Source organism: Camelus bactrianus, chromosome 1 (genome assembly GCF_048773025.1).
Source record: "Camelus bactrianus isolate YW-2024 breed Bactrian camel chromosome 1, ASM4877302v1, whole genome shotgun sequence".
Lineage (NCBI taxonomy): Eukaryota > Metazoa > Chordata > Mammalia > Artiodactyla > Camelidae > Camelus > Camelus bactrianus.
In genome coordinates this window covers 107798426-107823553 of record NC_133539.1, presented here as the reverse complement: position 1 = coordinate 107823553, position 25128 = coordinate 107798426, and the positions used below count along the sequence as shown (strand labels likewise).

The 25128-nt window shown below is 33.3% G+C and overlaps 1 protein-coding gene across 1 annotated transcript in view; it reads right to left on the bottom strand.

Moving 5' to 3' along the window:
* The window catches only part of STAG1 (STAG1 cohesin complex component), a 327098-nt gene that overhangs the window by 210000 nt on the left and 91970 nt on the right, over positions 1-25128 (bottom strand). The window contains exons 2-4 of the mRNA XM_010947702.3: positions 19331-19442; positions 15243-15345; positions 2894-3058 (exon numbers count right to left, since the gene is read on the bottom strand). Coding sequence (XP_010946004.1) covers positions 2894-3058; positions 15243-15345; positions 19331-19359 — 297 coding nt within the window. The 5' untranslated portion in view covers positions 19360-19442. The remainder of the gene's footprint in view (positions 1-2893; positions 3059-15242; positions 15346-19330; positions 19443-25128) is intronic.

Here is a 25128-nt window from a genome sequence, read left to right as displayed (position 1 = left end):
GGTAAACAAAAGAAACCAGGTTCTTCAATACAAATCATATCAAACTGTTCACATTTCATCCCTCTCCAAAGCGGAAGGGATATATAGTCCAAACTTCACATATATGGACAGCATAAGCCTTCCTTTTGAGAAGCATTTCAGAAACACCTATCCATTTTTATTTCAAATAATAAAGTAAACATATAAACAAGTAAACAAGTACAATATATAGTAGATAAGTAGTACAATAAATTATGTATCATTCTGTAGCTTGCTTTGTGCCTTAAAATGCACTTCTAAAATTTATTCATAATGGTACCTAGAACTCTAGTGCACTCATTTAACTGCTATAGAAAAAATGTAAGTGTTTGAACATATCACATTTTATCAATTGTCCTATTCACAGACATTTTTAACTTCCTTTTTTCTTTTTGCTATTATAAACAAAATAGCAATAAAAATTCCTGTATGTGCCTCCTTTATAAAAAATACACAAAAATTTCTCTAGAGGTTACATCTAGGAATTGAACTGCCTTTCTTCAAAGTATCTCTGTTAAAAAAAGGTGGCTTCCACAGTATAGGCTCCCTTAAAATATTTACTAAATGAATGAAATATGGATAGGTTATTCAACTTTTCTTGATATTGTCAAATAGTTTTTCTCCAAAGGAGTTATGCAGGATTATACTTCCAATAGTTGCTATTCCACATCCTAACTGACTCTTACTATCTTCTAGTAATTTTTATGTTGCTCAATATGAAGAGTATGAAACAGAATTTTATTCTATTCCACTCAAAATTTTATCCATTTTTCCTTAGTATTTTCTAAAATAGGCTCTTGTTTCCTATTACATGTTCTAATTGGCCATTACTGCTTTACAGAATGCTGATTAATGCTACTTTTTTTCTCTAGGAGTTTTGCTAAACATTTATTAGTTCTAATAGTCTAATTTATCCTAAAATTCCTACATAGATAATTGTATATTCTGCAAATGTGGATAATTTTGTTTTTTGTCCTTTTCAATTGTTTGTGTTTTCATTTTTTTTTTTTTAATTTTATAGTGAGTATTGAAGAGTAGTCAGTACTCTACTGCTTGTTCCTGGGAATACATCTACATTTTCTAGTTAAAAATACTGTGATGTGATCTTTAAGGTTTTTGGGTGATAACCTTTACCCTACTAATCTTTACCTTTCATAAAACGTGGATCCAAAAGAACTTAAGCGGAGAGTAATACCTTTCATAAAATGTGGATCCAAAAGAATTTAAGTTGAGAGTAATAGAATGAAAACAGCGACAGGGAAGAATAATGTTGATGAATGATATGGAATGTAGTGGGTGAAAAAGAAAAAACGTACATAGTCACTAGCTTGTATCAAACACAGATGACTAGATTTTGTTCATATTAAATACTGAAGATTTTGTTCATATTAAATAAAAGGCAGAAAACTAGTTTTACACGAAAAAATAGAAGCAAAATATTGGAATGTAATTTTAAAATTTACTCCTTCATTGTTCTGCTTGTGTTTCCACCTAAAGGTGGAAAGCAATAAACAGATCTCAAAAATCAGTATTTCTGTAGCTTGCTAACAATTTTTCTATTACCAGTGTAATAAAGAAACTGTCAAGCTTAATGGCTAAACGTCACTTAACACAGTCTTAAATTATACTAATGTATCTTAAGGTTGTCTCTTGCTTTGGCTAACTGGGATTCAGTATTTCTTCTACCATTTAGCATCATTCCACTACTCTATCTCCCTCCCTTCCCAAACAAATTCCAAGATCCCTGGACACATCAACATGGTAGCATACATAAAATGCAGTAAACACTAAACTCCCTTAAGGAAATCAAAAGGAAATAAATGTAAAAACTAGAAAGTATACCACTAATGAAAAGTTGCCTGTTTTTACTTCTAAAACCAAATGTTTCAATAAATAACCTAAATTTTAAACTTAAATTGAAAATAAAAGTATTAAAAATGAACATATAAACAACAAATAAAGATTTAACATATTATCGATTATTACTAATCAAAAATGCAGATTACAATAATGAGTTACTATTTTCACCTATGTTGTCAAATAATTATTAAATATAAAATATCCAGGGTGGGGGAGGGTGTAGCTCAAGTGGTAGAGTGCATGCTTAGCATACACAAGGTCCTGGGTTCAATCCCCAATACTTCCTCTAAAAATAAGTAAATCTAACTACACCCTCCAAAAATAAAATGAAATAAAAATTAAATAATTAAATTAAATATCCAATTGCTAGCTACACTTCTGGTAAAAGATAAACTACTACAACTTTTTGGAGAGTAAAATGGTACTTACGTACTATACAGTTAAGAAATACTTTTTAACCAAATAATTTTACCTCTAGTATTTTTAAATGGGGAAAAAAAAAGTAGGGATATAAATACAAATAATGAATACATTTTATAATAGTGAAAAAAATAAAAAGATGCACTAAAGGAATAGTAAAATAATTATGGTTTATCCTTATAGTGAATTAGTAAGAAGCCAATAAAGATACGGTCTTGTAGAATACTTAATGATATTTGTTGAGTGAATGAGGAGAGAGAAGAGAGTCAGAAGGTTATAAAAGATCATATTAAGTCAAATTCTAAAAATTATATATTATTAAGGCAATAAAAATTCTCTAGGGCAGCTCCTATTATATGCAAGTCATTTTACTCAGCACAATGTAATTTTAAATTTGTAATCTTAATCTTACTATTAAACAAAATGCCTTTCCTGACATTTTTTATAAAACAAGCAAAGAGAAACCTTTAAGTTGATACACTTCTTGATTATATAATGAACAGGAATACATAAAATATCAATATACACACTAACAGTATCCACATGCTATTGACACTATTGCTTTATAAGCAAAATAAAAACACTCAAAATTTACCTGCATTGCACTCTTCCCCAGTTTCACCACTTCAAATAGTGTTACAGGCTCCCCTTCACCATTCTGTTGAGGGTGCCCATTAGCTCTTCCACGGCCTGTTCCTCTAACTCCAGCTTCAATTCTACTCTTCTCTCCTGGAGATTTTCGAGGTTTCTTATTTGTAGACTGAATAAAAAGATGAGCAAAAATTAAGTTAAACACAGGCATACTTTGTTTTATGCAGAATGATCTCAAATTATGTTTGATCCTATGAAAGGTAGGTAGCACCGTTACAGATAAGAGACATAATCCCAAAGGAAGCCTTACATTTTCAGAGATAAAAACAAAGTACAGCAAAGTACAAGTTAATTTATATAAGGCATGAAAATAGGGTTTAAAAAAAGGTTAAGTACTTTGTACAAGAGCATCAATGGTGAACATTTTAACCATGCCACCAAACATACCTCCTTCTTGACATTTCCTTTTTCGGATCTTCCTCAATTCCTAGGAAACCATGTTCTATAAAACATTACTTGGAAATGCTATATATTCAACTTCTCCCTTTACTTGAGTGCTCAAATATTTCTTATCCAGTCATGTAACAAACATATATATTGAATATGTTCAGAACCAATCTAGGTACTAGAAATATGGCAATAAGCAAAACAAACAGTCCTGCCTTGATAGAGTTTACAATCTTCAATTAACAATCCATTCCATGCACCCAATTTTTTTTAAAAAGTCAACACTAGCTATCACCTTATCTAACTCTCAACTGAACAGTCATGATAGAATTGCTTGCAGTCACTGTTAATAATCCCATAAATTTAATTCATATATAAACTTATCAGGATTGCAGCTTCACCAAAAGCACCAATAAAATTAATGCTGCTAAATGTTAACTGACTTTTTTTTGAAACTCTCTCAACAGGCCATGTTATTATTTCTTCCTTGCTTTTCAGGTATTTTTTCCCTCCCTATATTTCTTAACTGTTAGTGTAAACTTAAGTCTCTCCTGAGCATCTTCTCAATCTTTATAGTTTCTCTTGAGTGGTTTACTTGACTCTCATAGTAGCCTGTTCCAGTTATCAATTTATTCTTCCTCATCTCCAAATATACCCTTATGTGCCCCACTTTGTGATGCTGGAGCTGGACTTGTATACATTTCTTTTTTGTCATCTGCTGCAGTGGTAGGCTTTATAACTAGAGGGCACGGGAGGAATACTACAAAGCATAGGATGGAGGGGCTTCCCTCCTTGCTCACAGGACCTGCTCCCTTCATTCTCTATTCTTGTATTACTCATAGTACTCTTTCATTTCTCTTAATAGTTAACAGCCTCACAACCATTTTTGTATGTGGGTTAATATATAACGAATTTACTGCTTACTTTGAAATAAGCTATTTTTAGAACAGTTAGACTTACAAAAAAAATTAAGATAGTACAAGGAATTTCCACATATATCACATCTAATGACCCCTGTAATTAACACCTTACCATTTGTAAGGTACGTTTCTTATAATTAATGAACCAATACCGATACATTAACAAAAGTCTATTATTTAATTCACATTTTCTTAGTTTTTGTCTAATGACCTTTTCTGTTCTAGGAGCCCACCCAGGATACTACACTATATTTACATCATGCCAACCTAAGCAGCTCTTGGCTGCAACTGTTTTTTATAATTTCCTGGTTTTGGGTGACCCTGACAATTTTGAGGAATTTTGTATAGGTATTTTGTATTGTACAGGAATTTCAGGTATTCTGTACAATGTTCTTCAAATGGGGTTTGTCTGATGTTTTACTCATGACTAGACTGGGATTACAGGTTGGGGAAGGAGGATGTGAGAGAGAAAGTGTCATTTCTACCATCTCATATCAAGGATATATACTAACAACATGATTTATCTCTCTTAATGTTGGCCTATTAATTAGCTGGCTGAGATGGTATATGTCAGGTTTCTCCACTGTAAAGCTTCTTTTCATCCTCCTTCCATACTGTACTCTTTGGAAGAAAGTCACTATGTGCATTCCACATTTAAGGGGTGGAGAGTTATGCTCCACCTCCATGGAAGTAAGTAGTTGTAGATACCATTTGAAATTCTTCAGTATGGGAGATTTGCCTCTTTTCACTCATTCATTCAATCACTTATACTAATGTGAACTCACTTGACATTTATTTTATACTTTGAATTATAATTCAACACTATTTAATTTTGTTTTCAACTTGTTTCTGCTTTAGCAATTGGGAAGTCTTTCAGTTGGCTCCTGTGTCCATTTGACATATTCTGACCATTGTGTTTTTTGTTTCTGTTTTTATTTTATTTTTTTAGCACTTGGTTACTTTCCGGCAGCACAACATTCTTCAGCTCATATTGTATGTTCTCTTTTCCAGTTTTAAAACTAGGTAATACTCCAAAGAGCCCTGGTTCCTTTTATTAGGGAATTTTACTAGAGATGAAGTTTTGGGCACTCGGTGTTGCTCTTTGATATGGATTGCCCTTGTTTCTAGGTCCTTAAGCAGACAAAACAAAGAAATATATATTCCATACTTATACACAGAACTATAAATATTTCATTATGCAATGATCTGCTATCTATATTAAGCCAAACATAAATTGAAACTGGTGTCTCCAACTCTAATACACTACCACATGTATTAGAGTGGCTATTCCCCTTACTTATCTATAAACTCCCACTCCAACAGAGAGAAATCTGGCTCTCATCAGTGTACCTGTATAGTAGTAGTTTAAGCCATACCCCATGAGGAACAACTTTATGAACTACATTATAGTTCTTATATACACTATGTACAGTTTCTTTGACTTTATTTTAGTCTTACAGACTCGTTTCCAAAGATACTTAAGTGAGTAACTTTCCCCCCACCCCCTTCAGTGCAATAGAGTTAGATTACTTAATTATACTTTACATTCCATCCTGGTATTTCCTCAACCTTCTAAATGATTTTTTTAAAATCTGTATTAATAGAACTCATTCTTTTTCTGAAAAGTTCAATGGGTTTTAACAAATGCATACTGTCATGTATGCACAATTATAGTATCATAAAGTTTCATCACCTTAAAAAAAAAAATTCCCATGCTTCACACCCATTCAATATTCCCACTTCCCCTTGGCAAACACCTACCTTTTTTTAATCACCACTATAGGACTGTCTTTTACATATAGTCATATAATTGGAATTAGACAGCATATAGTTTTTTCATACTGGTATCTTTCACTTAACAAAATGCATTTAAGATTGATCCATGTCTTTTATTGGTTGAATAATAGCTCATTTCTGTTTATCTCCAAACAATATTCCACTGTATGGATGCACCACATTCTGTCATCCAATTACCTAATGATGGACATACTGGCCACCATTTTTGGCAACTGGGAATAAAGCTGCTACAGGCATTCACATGCAAGGTTATGTGTTGGCAAAACTTCCAAATCAGTTGTGTAAACACCTAGGAAGACGATTAGTGGATCATATGGTAAAACTATGTTCAGCTTTGTATGAAACTGCCAAACTGTCTTCCAAAGTAGTAATAGCATTTTGCATTGTGACCAGCAATGAATGAGAACTCCTGTTGTTTCACATTCTTGTCAAGAAATTGGTATTCTCAGGTTTTTAGATTTCAGCCATACTAAAAGGCATATAGTATCTCCTTGTTCTCTTAATTTGCAATTCCTGAATGATATATGATTGAAAACTTTTTAATAAATAATAATTCTTCAATTAAATTTTTCTGTTTGAATTACTGGTGAGAATTTGTCTCCTGATCAGACCGACTGATTCTCCATACTTGTGCTATCCAACATTGTAGCCTCTAGCCTCATGTAGCTAATTGAGCATTTAAAATATGGGAATTCAAAAATTTGATGTGCAATATGTAGAATATCCACAAGATTATGAAGATATAGTATGAAAAACAGCATAAAAACTGTATCATCAATACATTCATTACATGATGAAATGATAATATTTTAGGTATATTATGTCAAATAAATTATATTAAAGTTAATTTCATCCATTTCTTGTAACTTACTGGAAAATATTAAATTACAGGTGTAATTTACATTATATTTGTTAGACAATGCCATTCTAATACTATAACCACAAAAATCCTTATATTACAAACCTAATCCCATCACTTCCTTGTTTATCTGATCTCTGATTATCAATGTCCCTCATAACCACCAAGTTAAAGTCCAAACTCTTCAGTACAGCAAGCAAGACTATCATTTACTGTTTAGTCATCTACTGCACAAGATCCCTATTTACAGACTACTATCCTGCCACAATGACCAATTTAAACTTGCTTGAAAACATAGTAAGTTGATGCATTCATCATGTTTCACTATAAACTACAGATCCTGTTTCCTCCTAACAAGTCTTGTTTCTGCGCTCTTTGGAGAAATAGGTATCTTCCCCATAGAAGGTATGTGTGCGAGTGCGAGTGTATATATGAAAAGGGGATTGGGGAAATGTTATTTCTTTTACTGAGTAGGTAACATATTCATATGGTTGAAAATCAAAAGGTAATTAAAGTTACACGGTGAAAACTTGCCCAACTCTACCCTCAAGCCTTAAGAAAAAAAGACTAGTTCTTTCAATCAATACTATTATTCCTTATAGGTCCTTCCAGAGATATTTAAACATATTTTTAAAAATGCATATGACAGAAATTAAAGAAGACATAGAGAGGATTTCATGGATTGGAAGACTTAATATCACTAAAATGCTAATACTACCCAAAGCAATCTTTCCAAAGATTCAATACAATCTCTATCAAATTCCCAAAGATTCTTTTTGCAGAAACAGAAAAATCCATTCTAAAATTCATAGGAAATCTCAAAGGACCTTGAATAGCCAAAATAATCCTGGAAAAAGAATAATGTTGGAGGACTCACATTTTTGATTCCAAAACTTACCACAAAGCTATAGTAATCAAAAAAGTGTGGTGCTGGTATAAAGAGAAACTTACAGACCAAAGAAACAGAATAGAGAACACAGAAATTAACTCTCATATATAAGGTTAAATAATCTTTGACAAGAATTACCCAGGACATTTTCCACAGAACTAGAACAAACAATCCTAAAATTTATATAGAATCACAAAAGGCCCAGAATTGCCAAAGCAATATTGAAGAAAAACAACAAAGCTGGAGGAATAACCCTCCTGGACTTCAGACAATAATACAGAGCTACAGTCATCAAAATAGTGTGGTACTGGCACTAAAACAGACATATGGATCAATAGAACTGAATAGAGAGCACAAAATAAACCCACTGACCTATGGTCAATTAACCTTCGGCAAAGAAGGCATGAATATACAATGGAGAAGACAGTTCCTTTAGCAAGTGATGTTGGGAAAACTGGATAGCAGCATGTAAATCAATGAAGTGAGAACACTCTCTCACCCCATACACAAAAATCAACTCAAAATGGCTTAAAGACTTAAATATAAGACAAGACACAATAAATCTCCTAGAAGAAAACATAGGCAAAACATTCTTTAACATAAATCTTAGCAATGCTCTCCTAGGGCAGTCTACCCAGGCAACAGAAATAAGAGAAAAAATAAACAAACAGGACCTAATTAAACTTAGAAGCTTTTGCAGAGCAAAAGAAACCATAAGCAAAACAAAACGACAACCTACAGAGTGGGACAAAATATTTGCAAATGATGAGACTGACAAGGGCTTAATTTCCAGAATATATAAACAGCTCATACAGCTTAATGACAAAAAATACAAAAAACAAAAAAACAAAAAAACCCAATCCAAAAATGGGCAGAAGATCTAAACAAGCAATTCTCTAATGAAGACATACAAATGGCCAATAGGCAGATGAAAAAATGCTCAATATCACTAATTATCAGAGAAATGCAAATCAAAACTACAGTGAGGTATCATCTCACACCAGTCAGATTGGCCATCATTCAATGAACAATAAATGCTGTAGAGGGTGTGGAGAAAAGGGAACCCTCCTACACTGTTGGTGGGAATGTAGTTTGGTGCAGCCATTATGGGCAACAGTATGGAGATTCCTCAAAAAACTGAAAATAGACCTACCATATGATCCAGCAATCCCACTTCTGGGTATATATTCGAAGGGAACTCTAATTCGAAAAGACACATGCACCCCAATGTTCATAGCAGCACTATTTACAATAGCCAAGACATGGAAGCAACCTAAATGTCCATTGACAGATGACTGGGTAAAGAAGTTGTGGTACATTTATACAATGGAATACTACTCAGCCATAAAAAGAATAAAATAATGTCATTTGCAACAACATGGATGGACCTAGAGATCGTCATTTGAAGTGAAGCAAGCCAGAAAGCGAAAGAAAAATACCAAATGATATCACTCAATATGTGGAATCTTTAAAAACAACAACAACAAAGGACACTGACCTCATCTACAAAACAGAAACTGACTCGCACACATAGTAAACAATCTTATGGTTACTGGGGAAAGGGCATGGGAAGGGATAAATTTGGGAGTTTGAGATTTACAAATGTTAGCCACTATATATAAAAATAATTTTTAAAAAGTTTCTTCTGTATAGCACATGGAACTATATTCAAAATCTTATAATAACCTTTAATTAAAAAAAGTGAAAGTGAATTTGAAAAAAGATAAGTGTTGGAAGAGTTCTATGAAGGGAAAGAAAATTTTCAGTGACTGGTAACCAGGGAAGGTTTCACTAAAGAGATGAGCTGCAAGTTGGGACTTAACGAATTATGTAAGATTAGTGAAACTAGTAAGATTAGCAAAAATACAATTTAGGAAACAAGGATTCCAGAAAAAAAAAAAAAAAACACCATGAGCTAAGGGGTAGACGTGGGAAAATATAAGCCACATACAGAAAGATAAGAGATATATCTGACTGAATGAAAGGTTCTGAATAGGGAAACACAAAAAAATTCTAGGAAGAACACATCGCATAAGAAAAAGGTGCTTCTTGCTATTTGAACAAGTTTTAAAAAGGTCAACCTGGCAGTATTAAAAAGGATAGTATATAAAAGGGAAAAGACTAAAAAGACAGGAAGATAAACAGTACACACTCCTACAAAGCAAGGCTTAAAGAAAGGAATTTGGGAAATGTAAAAGAAGGGACAGATGTACAAGACACAGTGAAATAAAAATTCATGAGATTTGGAATCTCATTAGATATAGGAGAGAGGGAAAGGGACTTGTGATGAGGAAACTAAACGGTGACATGTTTTAACTGTATATTCCTGGAAAAATTATGGTAGGATTAAGGAATTCAGAACTAAAAGCTAGTCTGTAGAAGAAAAGTTAACTGAAAAATTTTCAAAATAAGACAACAAAGCTGGTTTGAGAAAGAAGAAGAGATAGAAATCCAACTGATAAACACATTTCTAAAAGCATGTGGACTTAAGCTACAAAAATTATTTCAAAAAGAGATTTTTGTTTCTTAGAAAAATAGAAATAGAAAAAGTGGTAATGATGAATAGGCAATTCAGAAAAGAAACAAATGACCAATATTTCAGAATATATTGATGAAATGTTACAGCACTTAAAAATTAGAAAAGATTTAACAATTAGTACATGCAACGCAACAGTAAGATGGGTAACACCATTTATTTTGCTTTGTGAAAGGTAAATCGATAATACACATCAAAAACGTTCAAAACATATGGCATATCTTTTGACTAAACAACTCTACTTATAAGAATGTACTGTAAAAAACATCTATGGCTCTAGAGTAAAATATATTTGTGAGATAGTTTATGTCAGCATGATTTTGAAAAAATTTTAACATAAATGGTAAACAATAGGGGACTAATTAAATACATTAAATAATTCAATACAGAATACTATGCAGCCATTAAATTATGTAAAGTATGTAACTGATATCATGAAATTTATAATATTCTAAACAAAAGTATCAAATAATTTAGAATATCCAATTTTTATAAATAAATTCACCTGGTAATCTCTCCTTCTAACAGTCACTGTTAATACTTTATTGTGTATGCTACGCTCCATCTTCTTTCTATGTGTATGTATACACAAAAGTAAAAATTGTGTTTCCTTTTATATACTTCTCCTATTCAGTCTAGGCAAATATAAAAGTTAAACAATGTTTAGAACGAAAGTGTTGGTTCTCACTTAAATCAAACAAAAAGACCAAAATCCCTAATAAAACATTAAATCATAGACTCAAGACAGGTTAGGTTACTGATGTGCTGATTTACATGACAACTGAAAGCAACATGACATCTGGGACTAGATTCTGAACCACGAAAAAAAAAAATTTTTTTCTTTTACTTAGGGCATTATTAAGACATTGGGCAAAATCTGAATGAAGTATATGTAGATAAGATCAGTATTATAACAATATTTTCCTGATTTTCAAACTTGTTCTGTGGTTGTATAGGAGAATATCCTTGATTTTAAGGAAATGTATACTAAAACATTAGGAGGAAAGCGGCATCACATTTGCAACTTACTCTCAAAGAGTTAAAAAGTAATTATTGGTATATGATACAGATTTATATATATAAATTTATATTTACACTTATATGTGTCTCTGTATATACAGAGAGAAAAAATATGATAAAGCAAATTGATTAACATTTTGACAATCTGCATGAAGAATCTGCGTAAGAATTCTCTGTAGAATTCTTGAAACTCTTCTGTGTCTGAAATTATTTTAAAATAAAAACAAATTTAAACACTTAAAAAAATGAATGATTAAATAAAATTAAAAACCATTCATTTATTATTCAATAAACCCTTACTGAAAGTCAAACACTGGTATATGGCAGAAAACAAAACAGATAAAAATCCCTGTCTTCGTACAGCTTACCTTCCAGCAGGGGAAGATAGACAAAAAGTAAATAAAAAGTGTATACTATGCTAGACGCCAGTAAGTGCTGTGAAGAAAGGGGAACACACACACACACACACACACACACACACACACACACACACACACACACGGAATATGGGGATAGTAAGTCTCCTTGTGAAGGATGAAATATTTGCAGTTCTAGATACCATCCTTAAGGAAGGCCCCAATGAGAAGATAACACAGGGCCCTGAGACAAGAAACACATCTGACAGGTTTCAGCAAAAATATGTGATGGTGGCTTAATCCAGTGTTGTAGTAGAAAACTGACGCAATTTGCAAATCAATCAGCAGAATTCGGTCATAGTCCAGACAAAGGCTGAGAAAGACTGAAGAATAACTGCAAAGTTTATAGCCTGAGCAACCAGAGATATGAAGTTGCCACTACAGAAAAGACGTGAGCAGGCAATAGGAAGCTTGAAAGTGTTTGTTTTTTTTTTTTTAACCAAAAAACAAAAAACCACCTTGAGCCCATTAAATATCTAAATGAAGATTCTCAGTGGGCACCTGGATATGAGTCTGGAGTCCAGGGGTAAAGTCCAGGCTGGACACATAAATCTGGGTGACATAAGCTTAGAGATGGTATTTAAAGTCATGAACCTGGACATGATCACCAAGGGAGTATTGTGTAGACAGAGAAAATCATGCCCATTATTTGCTAATACAATCACAGAGTTCAAATAAACATGACAATCTATAGTGTTTATTTAGAGATTATTAATCATTTGGGTATAGAACTATTATAATAATAACAAATATGAATTAGGACATCTGCAAAATAAGAGTGCTTTAATAAGAAACAGAAGTCTCTGAAATAATTGTATACTGAGAAGAAATACCAAAAAAATGAGATGTTTCCTGAGAATTTAGAAATAAGAAAAACAATAATGTCCAACACAGACATCCTCATACTATATGTTTTGACTAAGTAAATTAATAAAACCAACGGTCCATGAAGTCCTCTTAAAAAAGTACCAAAAGTATTAAAATAGCTGAACAAAGAGTGTGTCAATTGAAACTTGGAATTGTTCAAAATGGAGCCAGTTGACAGAAAATGTCCAAGGAATCTTCAGAACAGGTACTATGGCTTAAACTGAAATCTGATCATTCTGACAATTATACCTCTCAATATTAATTAACAGCTTGGCATTTTGGCATTCTTAAGAGAAAAGAGTTAGGGAGTTAGGCTATGAATTCAAATCCCAGGTGTTACTTATGTGATATTATGACTTTGGGCAAAAATACCACTTTCTAATTTTGTTTTCCACTTTGTAAACTGCATATAAGACCTATTTCACAGTACTGGTGTGAGTATCAAATGACATAAAAAGCACCAGCTCAGTGCATAGCCCAGAGTAGAAACTCAGGAAGTTCTGTTTCCAAGATCAAGAAATAGGCCTGAGTCATGTGGAAGAATAGACAGCCATGTGAACTAATGAGTGTGAAAATATGGACTAAAGTCTAACACAAATCTCTACAATACTACTATCCTACCTTGGGTGACATTCTTTCAATTTTATAAACATGGGATGAACATGCACTATTTACCTGCTAGATTATGTAGTAGCAATTTCGCTAAAAATATAGTATTTCCAACCACAGGAGTTAAGCATTTGGATACGCAAAAGGATATAGACTACTTTGCACCAAGGAAAGCAAAATATTACATGGATGGAGCTGTAGACACCGCAAAATTAGATTCTAAAGAATAATACAATAGCCTGTAGAGGGTGATAAATTCTCTTTAGGGCGGAGGGTGTGGGGGAAGAAACAAGAGCTTTCTTGAAGAAGATAGCTCTTAGTCTGAATCTTTAAAGAGTTTTAATTAGAGGGAAACAAATTCAAGTAAGCAATCATGTAGGCAGTTTACCCTACTAACTTCAAGCAAGTTTAGTCTTATTTCCAATTGTGTACCTATAACCTATGAATTCTACAGAAAGCAATGTAACTTGCCTACAGTATTAGAAAAATTGTAACAACAGTAAGGGGAACTATAATAGTCCCCAGCTTCTAAGTGCAAGACGCTTCATTTTTCCCAAAATGTTTCTGTAAGGAACATGGTACCACCAAACACTTCTACTAAATTGAGAAGGATTATAAAGAGTGATTATAATACGTGTCTTTTCCTCCACAATTTTTTTCCTTTTAAGTAAATGTGGAGGATAAAAGCAAGTATAGAGAAAACTGGAAGTCATCCTACTATCCCTTGTTTTGTTGTTATTAGATCGTCCTAGAAAAGTAAAAGGTATGAAGTTTCATTGAAGCTAATTAAAAATTGTGGCAAACAGATAAATATTGATGAAACAGCAATAACACAAAAAAAATTTTAAGTCACTAAAAAGGACACATACATAATAACTGGTTAAATAAGACAGACATCAATCGCAATAGGTAGATCATGATTCAAATCAACAAATTACCTTTATTAGATGAGAGTATTTATAAAATGATTATAAACTTTAAATTTGTTATTTGGTGATGTTAATAAAATACTGTTATCTTGCAATATGATAATGATATTGGGGTGATGTTTAAAAGAGAGAGAGCAAGCCCTTATCTTTTAGAGATACATTGTGAAATATTTAAAGATGGAATGAAGTCTAGAATGACCTTCAAATGTAACACGGGAAAGAAAGAATGCGTGGACAGATAAAACAAGACTGGCCATTACTTGAAAACTGCTGTAGCTGGGTATATAGAGGGTTTATTATACTATTATGTCTCCTATAAAAGAAGGCTAAAATTTTCCATAATCAGAACTCTTATAAAATAAAATTTTGAAACTGCTAATAGCCAATCACATCATAAAGGTAAGTGATGTAAAACAATACAAGCCTTAACCCACTGCCACATGGATACTGCTGTCTCTAACAGTTTATGCCACCTTCAGTTAAATGATGACTGCTGTACTCAGAACACATAAAGATATCCCTCAAAGTAAGGATACCTAGTGCTCTTCTAAACTTCTTTACCATGTATCAATGAGAGTATCATCTGAGACTGGACCCAAATACCACCAAAATGCACACTCAGGAGCTCATAAGAAATCAGAGTTGCAGCTAAAAATAAAAAGCAGGGAAAACATGAAAACAAATATATGTATGTATATGCATGACTGGGACACTGTGCTGCACACCAGAGATCAACACATTGTAACGGACTATACTTCAAAAATATAAAAATTTTAAAAAAAAGTAGGGAAATCATAACTACCCACACACAGCTCATTCCACATTGATTATCTTCTGTCTTCACATGGACCACTATTCATTTACAAGAGAAAAATAGAAAGTAAAAAAGAAACTGCAATTAATCTCCTTTTTCTGACCACTTCCAAGCAAGGTTTCCAAGAATTTCTAATGTGTCAGGGAGATTTTTTTAAAATGTTAATAATACTAGAACTAACAAACAGCTCATATCAAGCCCCTTTACTTGGTAACCATTATAGGAACAAAGAAGACACGTATATACATACTGGAGGCCGGCCAGGTCGACCTCTTTTTCTTTTTCCTTTGACCTCTGTTTCTTCAAGTTCACTGCCAGCATCAGAATGGGCAGTAGTTTCATTAGTTGAATCCCTAGAAAATATGATACATTATTTTAGTAAACAAACTAATTCTTCAATATAAAAAGATAAGGGCTTAGGAGGAATTTTATTCATTTTATACAATAATGAAAATGTGCTAGTAAATGTTTAACAACTGGCTCCTTAAAAAAATATATGCACATAAATTACTAGAAATGTTACCAATAAAAAGGATGCATAGTACACAACTCACAAATAATAATAAAATAAATATTATTCTTTATTGTAAACTCTACACAGCTAATTAATTCATATAAAACGATTTTGATGATTTTGCCAAACTCTTGTATCCATAGCTAACCTGTTTTGGCAGCTGATGAACAAGTAAGAGTTTTGACATGAAAGGCAGTTGATACCTTTGTTCATGTTAATGAACAGAATGCAACTGAAATGACAAAGACATTTGTTGGAACTTGACTTCATTGGTAAATGGTGTAAGCAACTTCTTTACTGAATTGGATACATAATAGTTCTTGAATACTAGAAGAACACTTCTTTAATTTTTTGTGGTATCATAATATGAGTACAGACCTGATACACATTTAATCAGCATTAACAATTTCTGTACCACTTTACTGAGTACACAGACAAACAACAAAACAATAAATTAAGCCCTGATTTGTAGTGCTTGCTGATTTGCATAATGTGAATACTCCCACCACAGCCAAATTCAAATTACGAACAGGACATCACCAAACACAGAGTTGAGAAATAATTAACAGTAATAATTAGCACATTATTTAAAAGTATTTCCACCATACAGATACAATCGGTATAAATGAGAACCTCAAGAGTGTTGAAAATAGTAACATAACATAATTAGGACATATCTATATTTTAATTTTTAAAATTGAAATTAATAGGAATTTGCCATACAAATACATAGGATTCCCGAATGGTACTCCATAATATGTACAAAATTTATGTAACTATTTCCCTATATATGAGCACTTAGATTGTCTTAGTTTTGAACTACTACAAACAGAGCTGAAACAATTGTCCTTGTACATTAACTTTTACTACACATCAACAAATCTCTCTCTCTAGAATACACAGAATGCTGAGTCAAGGCATATGCAAATTCAAACATCAACCAACAGCTTTACAAAAACCCTGCACATGGCTAGTGTCTACATTTATAAGACTATTGGACATAAGTGAAGAATCAAATCAGATCTTATAAAATGATTCTTTTGCTCTCTAAAACTGTCTAAATTCTGTCTGCCTCTATAATCACTCTATTAGTTCAAGTTATCAAGTTATCACCATCTCTGGCCTAGATACTACAACACCTTCTTACTAATAGGACTCCCTGCTTCTTCAGTTGCCCTTCCAATCTAATCACTATACTGCACTAAGACTGATTTTCTAACTATATATCTTATTACTTCTCCCCCACAGTTAAAACCCTACAGTGGCTTCCTCCTGCTTCAAGGGAAAAAAAAAAATTAAAACAACACCTCAAAACTCTTAATATAAGTTAGCAGGTCCTTAAATCATACAGCCCCACTCTACTCATAAGCCTTATCTCACCCTCCTCTCCATCTTCAATCCTGAAAATAGAAAAATAACAGCTTTACTTCAGTCCCTCAAACATGCCATGATTCCTCCTACCTTGGGTTCTTTGCACATGCCATTCCTTCAATCTGGAATTAATACCCTGAGATCCCTTCTTCTCCTCCCCAGATTCCCTCCACTTCAGATTTAAGATCCACATCTCTTCCTTAGAAAAGTAGACTAAATCAAGGCATGTGTTAAAATTCTCATAAAATCCTCTAGTTTACCTTCATAGCACTGATGGCAGTTTACATCGACTTATTTGCCATTAGTTGATTAGTTTCTATCTATATAAGTTCATGGCCACAAGGACTGAGTCTCTTCCACTTGCTTTTGCTCCCCAGTTCCTTGTACTACAATATTTGGTGGAATATATAAATATGATAATATTAAAATTGATAATATTTGATGATGATTAATAGTAAACAGCACTAAGGTGATAAAATTCTGCTAATAATAACTAAACAAGGCAAGACATAATGTCTAATGTCTCCATTACAAAAACCATTACTGAATTGAACATTAACAACTGCTAAATCAAAAGATTTGTTTGTTTCTGAAGAGACTTTAGAATTAATTTCTAATATATTATCTTCACTTTACAAATGACAGAAACTGAAGTTTACAAATACTAAGAGACATACCACATTTCCTTTCACCTACAATGTAGATATGGTATTGGTGGATGAGCAGATTAAGCAAGATAATATATGCTGCTAATGCATCTGGCAAAATCCTCAGAAAACTGTATGTCTTCAATAAATTCTTCTTAGATTTCAACTTGACCAAGACTACTATCTCCAGCTCACAGACTGAAAGCAAATTTCATTTACCCACCTCACAGATTGCTACTATCCACTACCATATTGTATGTTTACATTTTTATGAAAAAAATTCCGTTATCCACAAAACATGACATTAAATATCCTATCCATGCAATCTCTATTTAAATACAATCCAGTTAACTACAACCTATGTTTCATATTTAATCAAAGAGTATTTACTACGGGTCTCCCTAATACCCAGCAATGTGCTAGGAGCTGGCCATACATACATAAGGCACAAAGGGAAAAACAGTAAGAAAGGATTGTAAAATATGTTAAGCATGGTGCTATATTAAAAGGGAAAAGTATGACAGGAACCTACCCAATTTTGAGGAGTCAGTGGGGCTTTGTTGGAGGCATATCTCAGCTAACACCCACAGGACTACTGAGTTGGCCAGGTAAGGAAAGAGGCACGCAGGCATTGCAAGCAGAATGAAGAAAAACAAAAGTACAAAGAAAAATACTATACAGAGACCTCCAAACTAAGTATTATGTTCAAGTTAAGGAGTAATAAAGAGACTTGAAGTAAGTAAATAGAAAGAGTTTGAATTGTACCTCCTATATTTGAACAAAAAGAGGAAGGTAGGTATTGACAGTTTTCAGCAGGTGAAGTAATTTGGACAGATTTTTGCCTTAGAGTTCTGAAGGAAAAACAGAAGGCCAGGATATCAGTTGGAAGGCGACTACAGTCTCTTGGAAAAAACTAATATAAATGAACTGGGACTATAAGAATATATAAATAACTATATAAACTGTTGGTCATTTTCATTATATCTAAAGCATTGTTATCATACAGGATCACAGAAGGCAGATTCCTAATTTGTATTTAAATAACACCTATTAAAGAAAAAGTATCTTGGAGTACGCTTTCCCAAGAATCCAAAATAAGACCAAATTCAATATTAAATTCTAGATGTGTCCTACAATGCCAACAGATCTAATGAGATGCCACCAGAAATGCCAACCACAACCACTAACCACAATCTCAGTCTCAGAGAAAAGCAGCTCAGCATGGGTGTGAGGAGGTTAGACGCACAGTGTGATACAGGATAGGGATGTCTACAAACTTTTTTGGTAAATAGCCAAATGAAATATTTATGCTCTGCAGGCAACTCATTTCTCTATCATAGCTTTTTTTTTGGAGGGGGGAGGGGCTTACCTATTTATTTATTTTTAGGAGAGGTACTGAGAATTGAACTCAGGACCTTGTGTATGCTAAGCATGCACTCTTACCTCTTGAGCTATATTCTACCTCTCGCTCTATCACAACTTGTAGCACAAAAGTGGTCATATTCTGCAAAGGCATTAGTGTTCCAATAAAACTATATTTACAAAAATAGCATGCCAGATTTGGTCCATGGTCATAGTTTGTTGATACCTCATATAAGACAGTAACATGTTTTTTTTTTTTGTTTAGTAACACAGAACATACTGATATTACAATAGCAATGAACAAGGTAATTACACACTCTAGTTCCTTGATTTTAAACACATTGCCCAATATCAAAGAACATATTTGATGTGTCTCATTAATGAGACAAATTGGATGTAGAAAAGTATTATACATATTTTTTAAAAAGCTGTAATAATACTTACTGTAGCACTGGTAACTCTGAAGTAATCATTGCTGTAAAGGTCTTTCCACTATGGAGCAAAAGAATCAAGTGCTGTACAACTCAAAACTTTGTAAAAAACCTCTACGGCAATCCTGTTAATTAAAAAAAAAAGAAAGAAAAAAATTATTTTTTTCAGCTTTACTGAGGTTTAATTGACAAAATTCTAAGATATTTACAATGTGATGATTTGACATACAGAGACACTGTGAAGGGCTTCCCCAACTGAGTTAATTAATATCACCTCACATACTTACTTTTTTTTGGTCCAAATATTTAAGTTCTACTCTCTTAGCAAATTCCAGTTATACAAAACAGTGATATTAACTACAGTCACTATATTACTCATCAGATCCACAGACCATATTAATTTATAACAAAGATCGTATGCTTTTACCAACCTCTCCCTACTTCCCCTACCACATGGCCCCTGGCAACCATTTTCTACTATTCTTTTTATGAATTCCTTTTTTTTTCTTTTTAAAGATTCCACGTATAAGTGATTCCATGTGATACCTGTCTTTCTCTGTCTGGCTCATTTCACTTAGCATAATGCCCTCCAGGTTAATTCATGTTGTCAAATAACAAGATTTCCGTTTTTTTTTTTTTAAGACTAAGTAATACTCCAATGTGTGTGTGCATGCAAATGTATCTGTGTACATACATACACACAAACAGGTGTAAGTGCACGCGTGCGCGCGCACACACACACACATCCAGGTTTTCTTTATTCATATGTTTGCAAACACTTAAGGTTGTGTCCAGACCTCGGTTACGGTGAATGATGCTGCTATGAACATGGATGGGAGTACATCTATCTCTTTGGCACAACAGTTCTTTTGGATATATACTCAGAAATAAGATTGCTATATAATATGGTAGTTTTATTTTTAATTATCTGAAGAACCTCCACAGTGTTTTCCATAGAGGCTGTACCAGTTTACATTTATACCAACAGTGCACAAGGGTTCTGTCTTGTCCACATCCTCAACCAAAATACGTATCTTATCTTTTGGGTCAAAGATATCCTAACACAGGTGTGAGATGATATCTCATTATGGCTCTGATATGCATTTCCCTGATGATTAGTGATGCTGAGTACCTTTCCATGTAGCTTTTGGTTATTTATGTATACTTTCTTTGGAAAAATGTCTATTTAGGTCTTTTGGAAAAGAAAATTATTTTAAAATAAAATGAATATGCCACAAAATATAGACTATAATCAATCTGTACTACCAGCAATCACATTCTTTGGTATTTACTCAAACGAACTGAAAAAGATGTTTCCAGCAGCTTTATTCAAAACTGTCACACAGGAAAGAAATGTCCTTTAGGATGTGAACAGATAAATTGTGGTACATGCAGACAATGTAATATTATTTAGCACTTAAGAAATAAGCTATCGAAGAGCTCATACCAATCCTTCTCAAACTCTTCCAAAAGACTGAAGAGGAGAGAACACTCCTAAACTCATTCATGAAGTCACTATCACCCTGATACCAAAGCCAGACAAAGATACTACCAAAAAAGAAAGCTATAGGCCAGTATCGTTGATGAATACAGATGCAAAAATCCTCAACAAAATATTAGCAAACAATCCAACATCACATAAAAAAGATCATACACCATGATCAAGCTGGATTCATCCCAGAGACACAAGGATGGTTCAACATACACAAATCAATGTGATACATCACATCAACAAGAGAAAGGACAAAAATCACATGATCGTCTCAACAGATGCAGAAAAAGCAACTGATAAAATTCAACACCCATTTATGATAAAAACTCTTACCAAAGTGGGTATAGAGGGAACATATCTCAACATAATAAAAGCTATTTATGACAAACCTACAGCCAGCATAATATTCAACAGTGAAAAGCTGGAAGTCTTCTCCCTAAAATCTGGAACAAGACAAGGATGTCCACTCTCACCACTTCTATTTAATATAGTATTGGAAGTCCTAGCCATAGCAATCAGACAAGAGAAAGAAATAAAAGGTATCTAAATTGGAAGAGAAGAGGTAAAATTATCATTACATGTGGATGACATGATACTATATATATAGAAAACCCTAAAGCTTCCACACAAAAACTACTAGAGCTGATAAAAGGATTTGGCAAGGTAGCAGGATATAAGATTAATGTACAGAAATCAGTGGCATTTCTTTACACTAACAATGAAATATTAGAAAATGAAGGTAAAGAGACAATCTTTTTCAAAATTGCACCCAAAAAAGGAAACACTTAGGAATAAATCTGACCAACAAAGTGAAAGACTTATATGTGGAGAACGACAAAACACTGATTAAGGAAATTAAAGATGACTTTAAGAAATGGAAAGATATCCCATGTTCTTGGATTGGAAGTATTAATATTGTTAAAATGGCCACACTACCCAAAGCAATCTACAGATTTAATGAGATCCTTATCAAATTACCCAGGACATTTTTCACAGAATTAGAACAAATAATCCTCAAATTTATATGGAATCACACAAGACCCAGAATTGCCAAGGCATTACTGAAGAAAAAGAACCAAGCTGGAGGAATAACCCTCCCAGACTTCAGACAATACTACAGAGCTACAGTCATCAAAACAGCGTGGTATTGGTAAAAAAAAAAAAAACAGACATAGGGATCAATGGAACAGAACAGAGCCCAGAAATAAATCCACAAACTTAAACATAAGATAAGACACTATAAAGCTCCTGGAAGAAAACATAGGCAAAACTTCTCTGATATAAATCTCAACAATTTTCTCCTAGGGCAATCTACCCAAGTAATAGAAATAAAAGCAAAAATAAACAAATAGGATCTAATCAAACTAAGAAGTTTTCACACAGCAAAAGAAACCATAAGCAAAACAAAAAGACAACCTAAGGAATGGGAGAAGATTATTGCAAAAGATGAGACTGATAAGGGCTTAATTTCCAGAATATATAAACAGTTTATACAATGTCATAAGAAAAAAACAAATAACCCAATCCAAAAGTGGGCAGAAGACCTAAACAAGCAATTCTCCAATGAAGACATACAAAGTGCCAATGGACACATGAAAAAATGCTCAATAATCACTAATTATTAGAGAAATGCAAATCAAAACTACAATGAGGTATCACCTCACACCAGTCATAATGGCCATCATTCAAAAAGTCCATGCACAATAAATGGTGGAGAGGGTGTGGAGAAAAGGGAACCCTCCTACACTGTTGGTAGGAATGTAGTTTGGTGCAGCCATTGTGGAAAACAGAATGGAGATTCCTCAGAAGACTGAAAACAGACTTACCATATGATCCATCAATCCCACTCCTGGGCATATATCCAGAGGGAACCTTAATTCAGAAAGATACATGCACCCAAAGTTCAGAGCAGCACTATTTACAATAGCCAAGACATGGAAACAACATAAATGTTCATCAACAGATGACTGGAAAAAGAAGTTGTGGTATATTTATACAATGGACTACTACTCAGTCATAAAAATAATAAAATGCCATTTACAGTAACATGGATGGACCTGGAGAATGTCATTCTAAGTGAAGTAAGCTAGAAAGAGAAAGAAAAATACCGAATGATATCACTTATATGTGGAATCTTAAAAAATAGACAAACTTACATTCACAAAACAGAAACAGACTCACAGACATAGAAAACAAGTATGGTTACTGGGAGGGGAAAACGGTGAGCAGGGATAAACTGGGAGTTCGAGATTTGCAGACACTAACTACCATATATAAAATAGATAAATGACAAGTTTATACTGTATAGCACAGGGAACTATATTCAATATCTTGTAGCAACTTATGATTAAAAAGAATATGAAAACAAATATACGTATGTTCCTATATGTTTGAACTATTGTGCTGTACACCAGAAACTGACACAACATTGTAAATTGACTATACTTCAATAAAAAATAATTAAAAAAAAAAAAAAGGAATGAGCTATCAAGCCAGGAAAAGACATGCAGAAAGCTCAAAGGCATATTATTAACTGAAAGTAGCAAATGTGAAATCACTACATAATATATGATTTTGTTTTTGTTTTGGGGGTTTTAAAAATTCTTTTAAACTCTTTTTTATTGAAGTATAGTCAGTGTACAATGCTTAGTCAATTGCTGGTGTACAGCATGTTTCAGTAACACACCCATACATACATATATTCCTTTTCAGTATAGGTTACTATAAGATACTGAATATAGTTCCCTGTGCTATACAGTATAAACTTGTGGTTTATGTATTTTATATATAGTAGTTAGTATCTGCAAATCTCAAACTCTCAATTTATCCCTTCCCACCCCCTTTCAACCCTGGTAACCGTAAGTTCATTCTCTATGTCTGTAAGTTTATTTCTGTTTTGTAAATAAGTTCATTTGTGTCCTTTTCTGTTTCAGATTTCACATATGAGTGATATCATATGGTATTTTTCTTTTTCTGGCTTACTTCACTTAGAATGATGATCTCCAGGTCCATCCACATTGCTGCCAATGGCATTATTTCATTCTTTTTTATGTCTAAGCATTATTCCATTGTGTGTGTGTGTGTGTGTGTGTGTGTTCTGTTGATGGACATTTAGGTTGTTTTCATGTCTTGGCTATTGTAAATAGTGCTGCTGTGGATGTTGGGGTGCATGTGTCTTTTCAAATTATAGTTTTCTCCAGATATATGCCCAGGAGTGGGATTGATGGATTATAAGGTAAGCCTGTTTCTAGTTTTTTAAGGAACCTCCATACTGCCCTCCATAGTGGTTATACCAATTTACATTCCCACCAACAGTGTAGGAGGGTTCCCTTTTCTCCACAGCCTCTACAACATTTACTGTTTGTGGACTTTTGAATGATGGTCACTCTGACTGGTGTGAGGTGATACCTCACTGTAGTTTTGACTTGCATTTCTCTAATAATTAGCATTGTTGAGCACCTTTTCATATGCTTGCTGGCCATCTGAATGTCTTCTTTGGATAAATGTCTGTTTAGGTCTTCTGCCCATTTTTTGATTGGGTTGCTTTTTTTTTTTAATATTAAGCTGTATGAGCTATGTGCCTATTTTGGAAATTAGTCCCTTATTGCTTACATCATTTGCAAATATTTTCTCCCATTCTATAGGTTGTCTTTCCATTTTGTTGATGGTATCCTTAGCTATGCAAAAGTTTTTAAGATTAATTAGGTCCCATTTGTTTATTTTTGCTTTTATTTACATTACTCTACGAGCTGGTTCAAAAAAAATATTGCTGCAATTTATGTCAAAGAGTGCTCTGCCTATGTTTTCCTCTAGGAGTTTTATAGTATCTTGTCTTACATTTAGGTCTTTAATCCATTTTGAGTTTATTTTTGTATATGGTATTAGAGAATCATACTATACAATTTTATCATAAATACATGGCATTCTGGAAAAGGCAAAACTATGAAGACAGTAAAAATATCAGTGATTGCCAGAAGTTATAGGGTAGAAGAGATGAATATACATGCACAGAGAATTTGTAGGGCACTGAAGCTATTTTGTGTGATATTATAATGGTGGGAACATCTAACTGTACATTTATCAAAACCCTTAAAATGCGTAACACAAAGGGTGAATTCTAAAGTAAACTATGAATGCTGGGTGATAATGACATGTCAACAGTAGGTTCACTGACTGTAACAGATGTACCACTCTGATGTGAGATGTTAATAGTGGGAAAGGTTAATGTACGTGGGAACAGGGATTATAGAGGGAATCTCTCTACCTTCTGTTCAATTCTGCTATTAACCTAAAACTTGTCTAAAAAAAAAAAAGTTTAT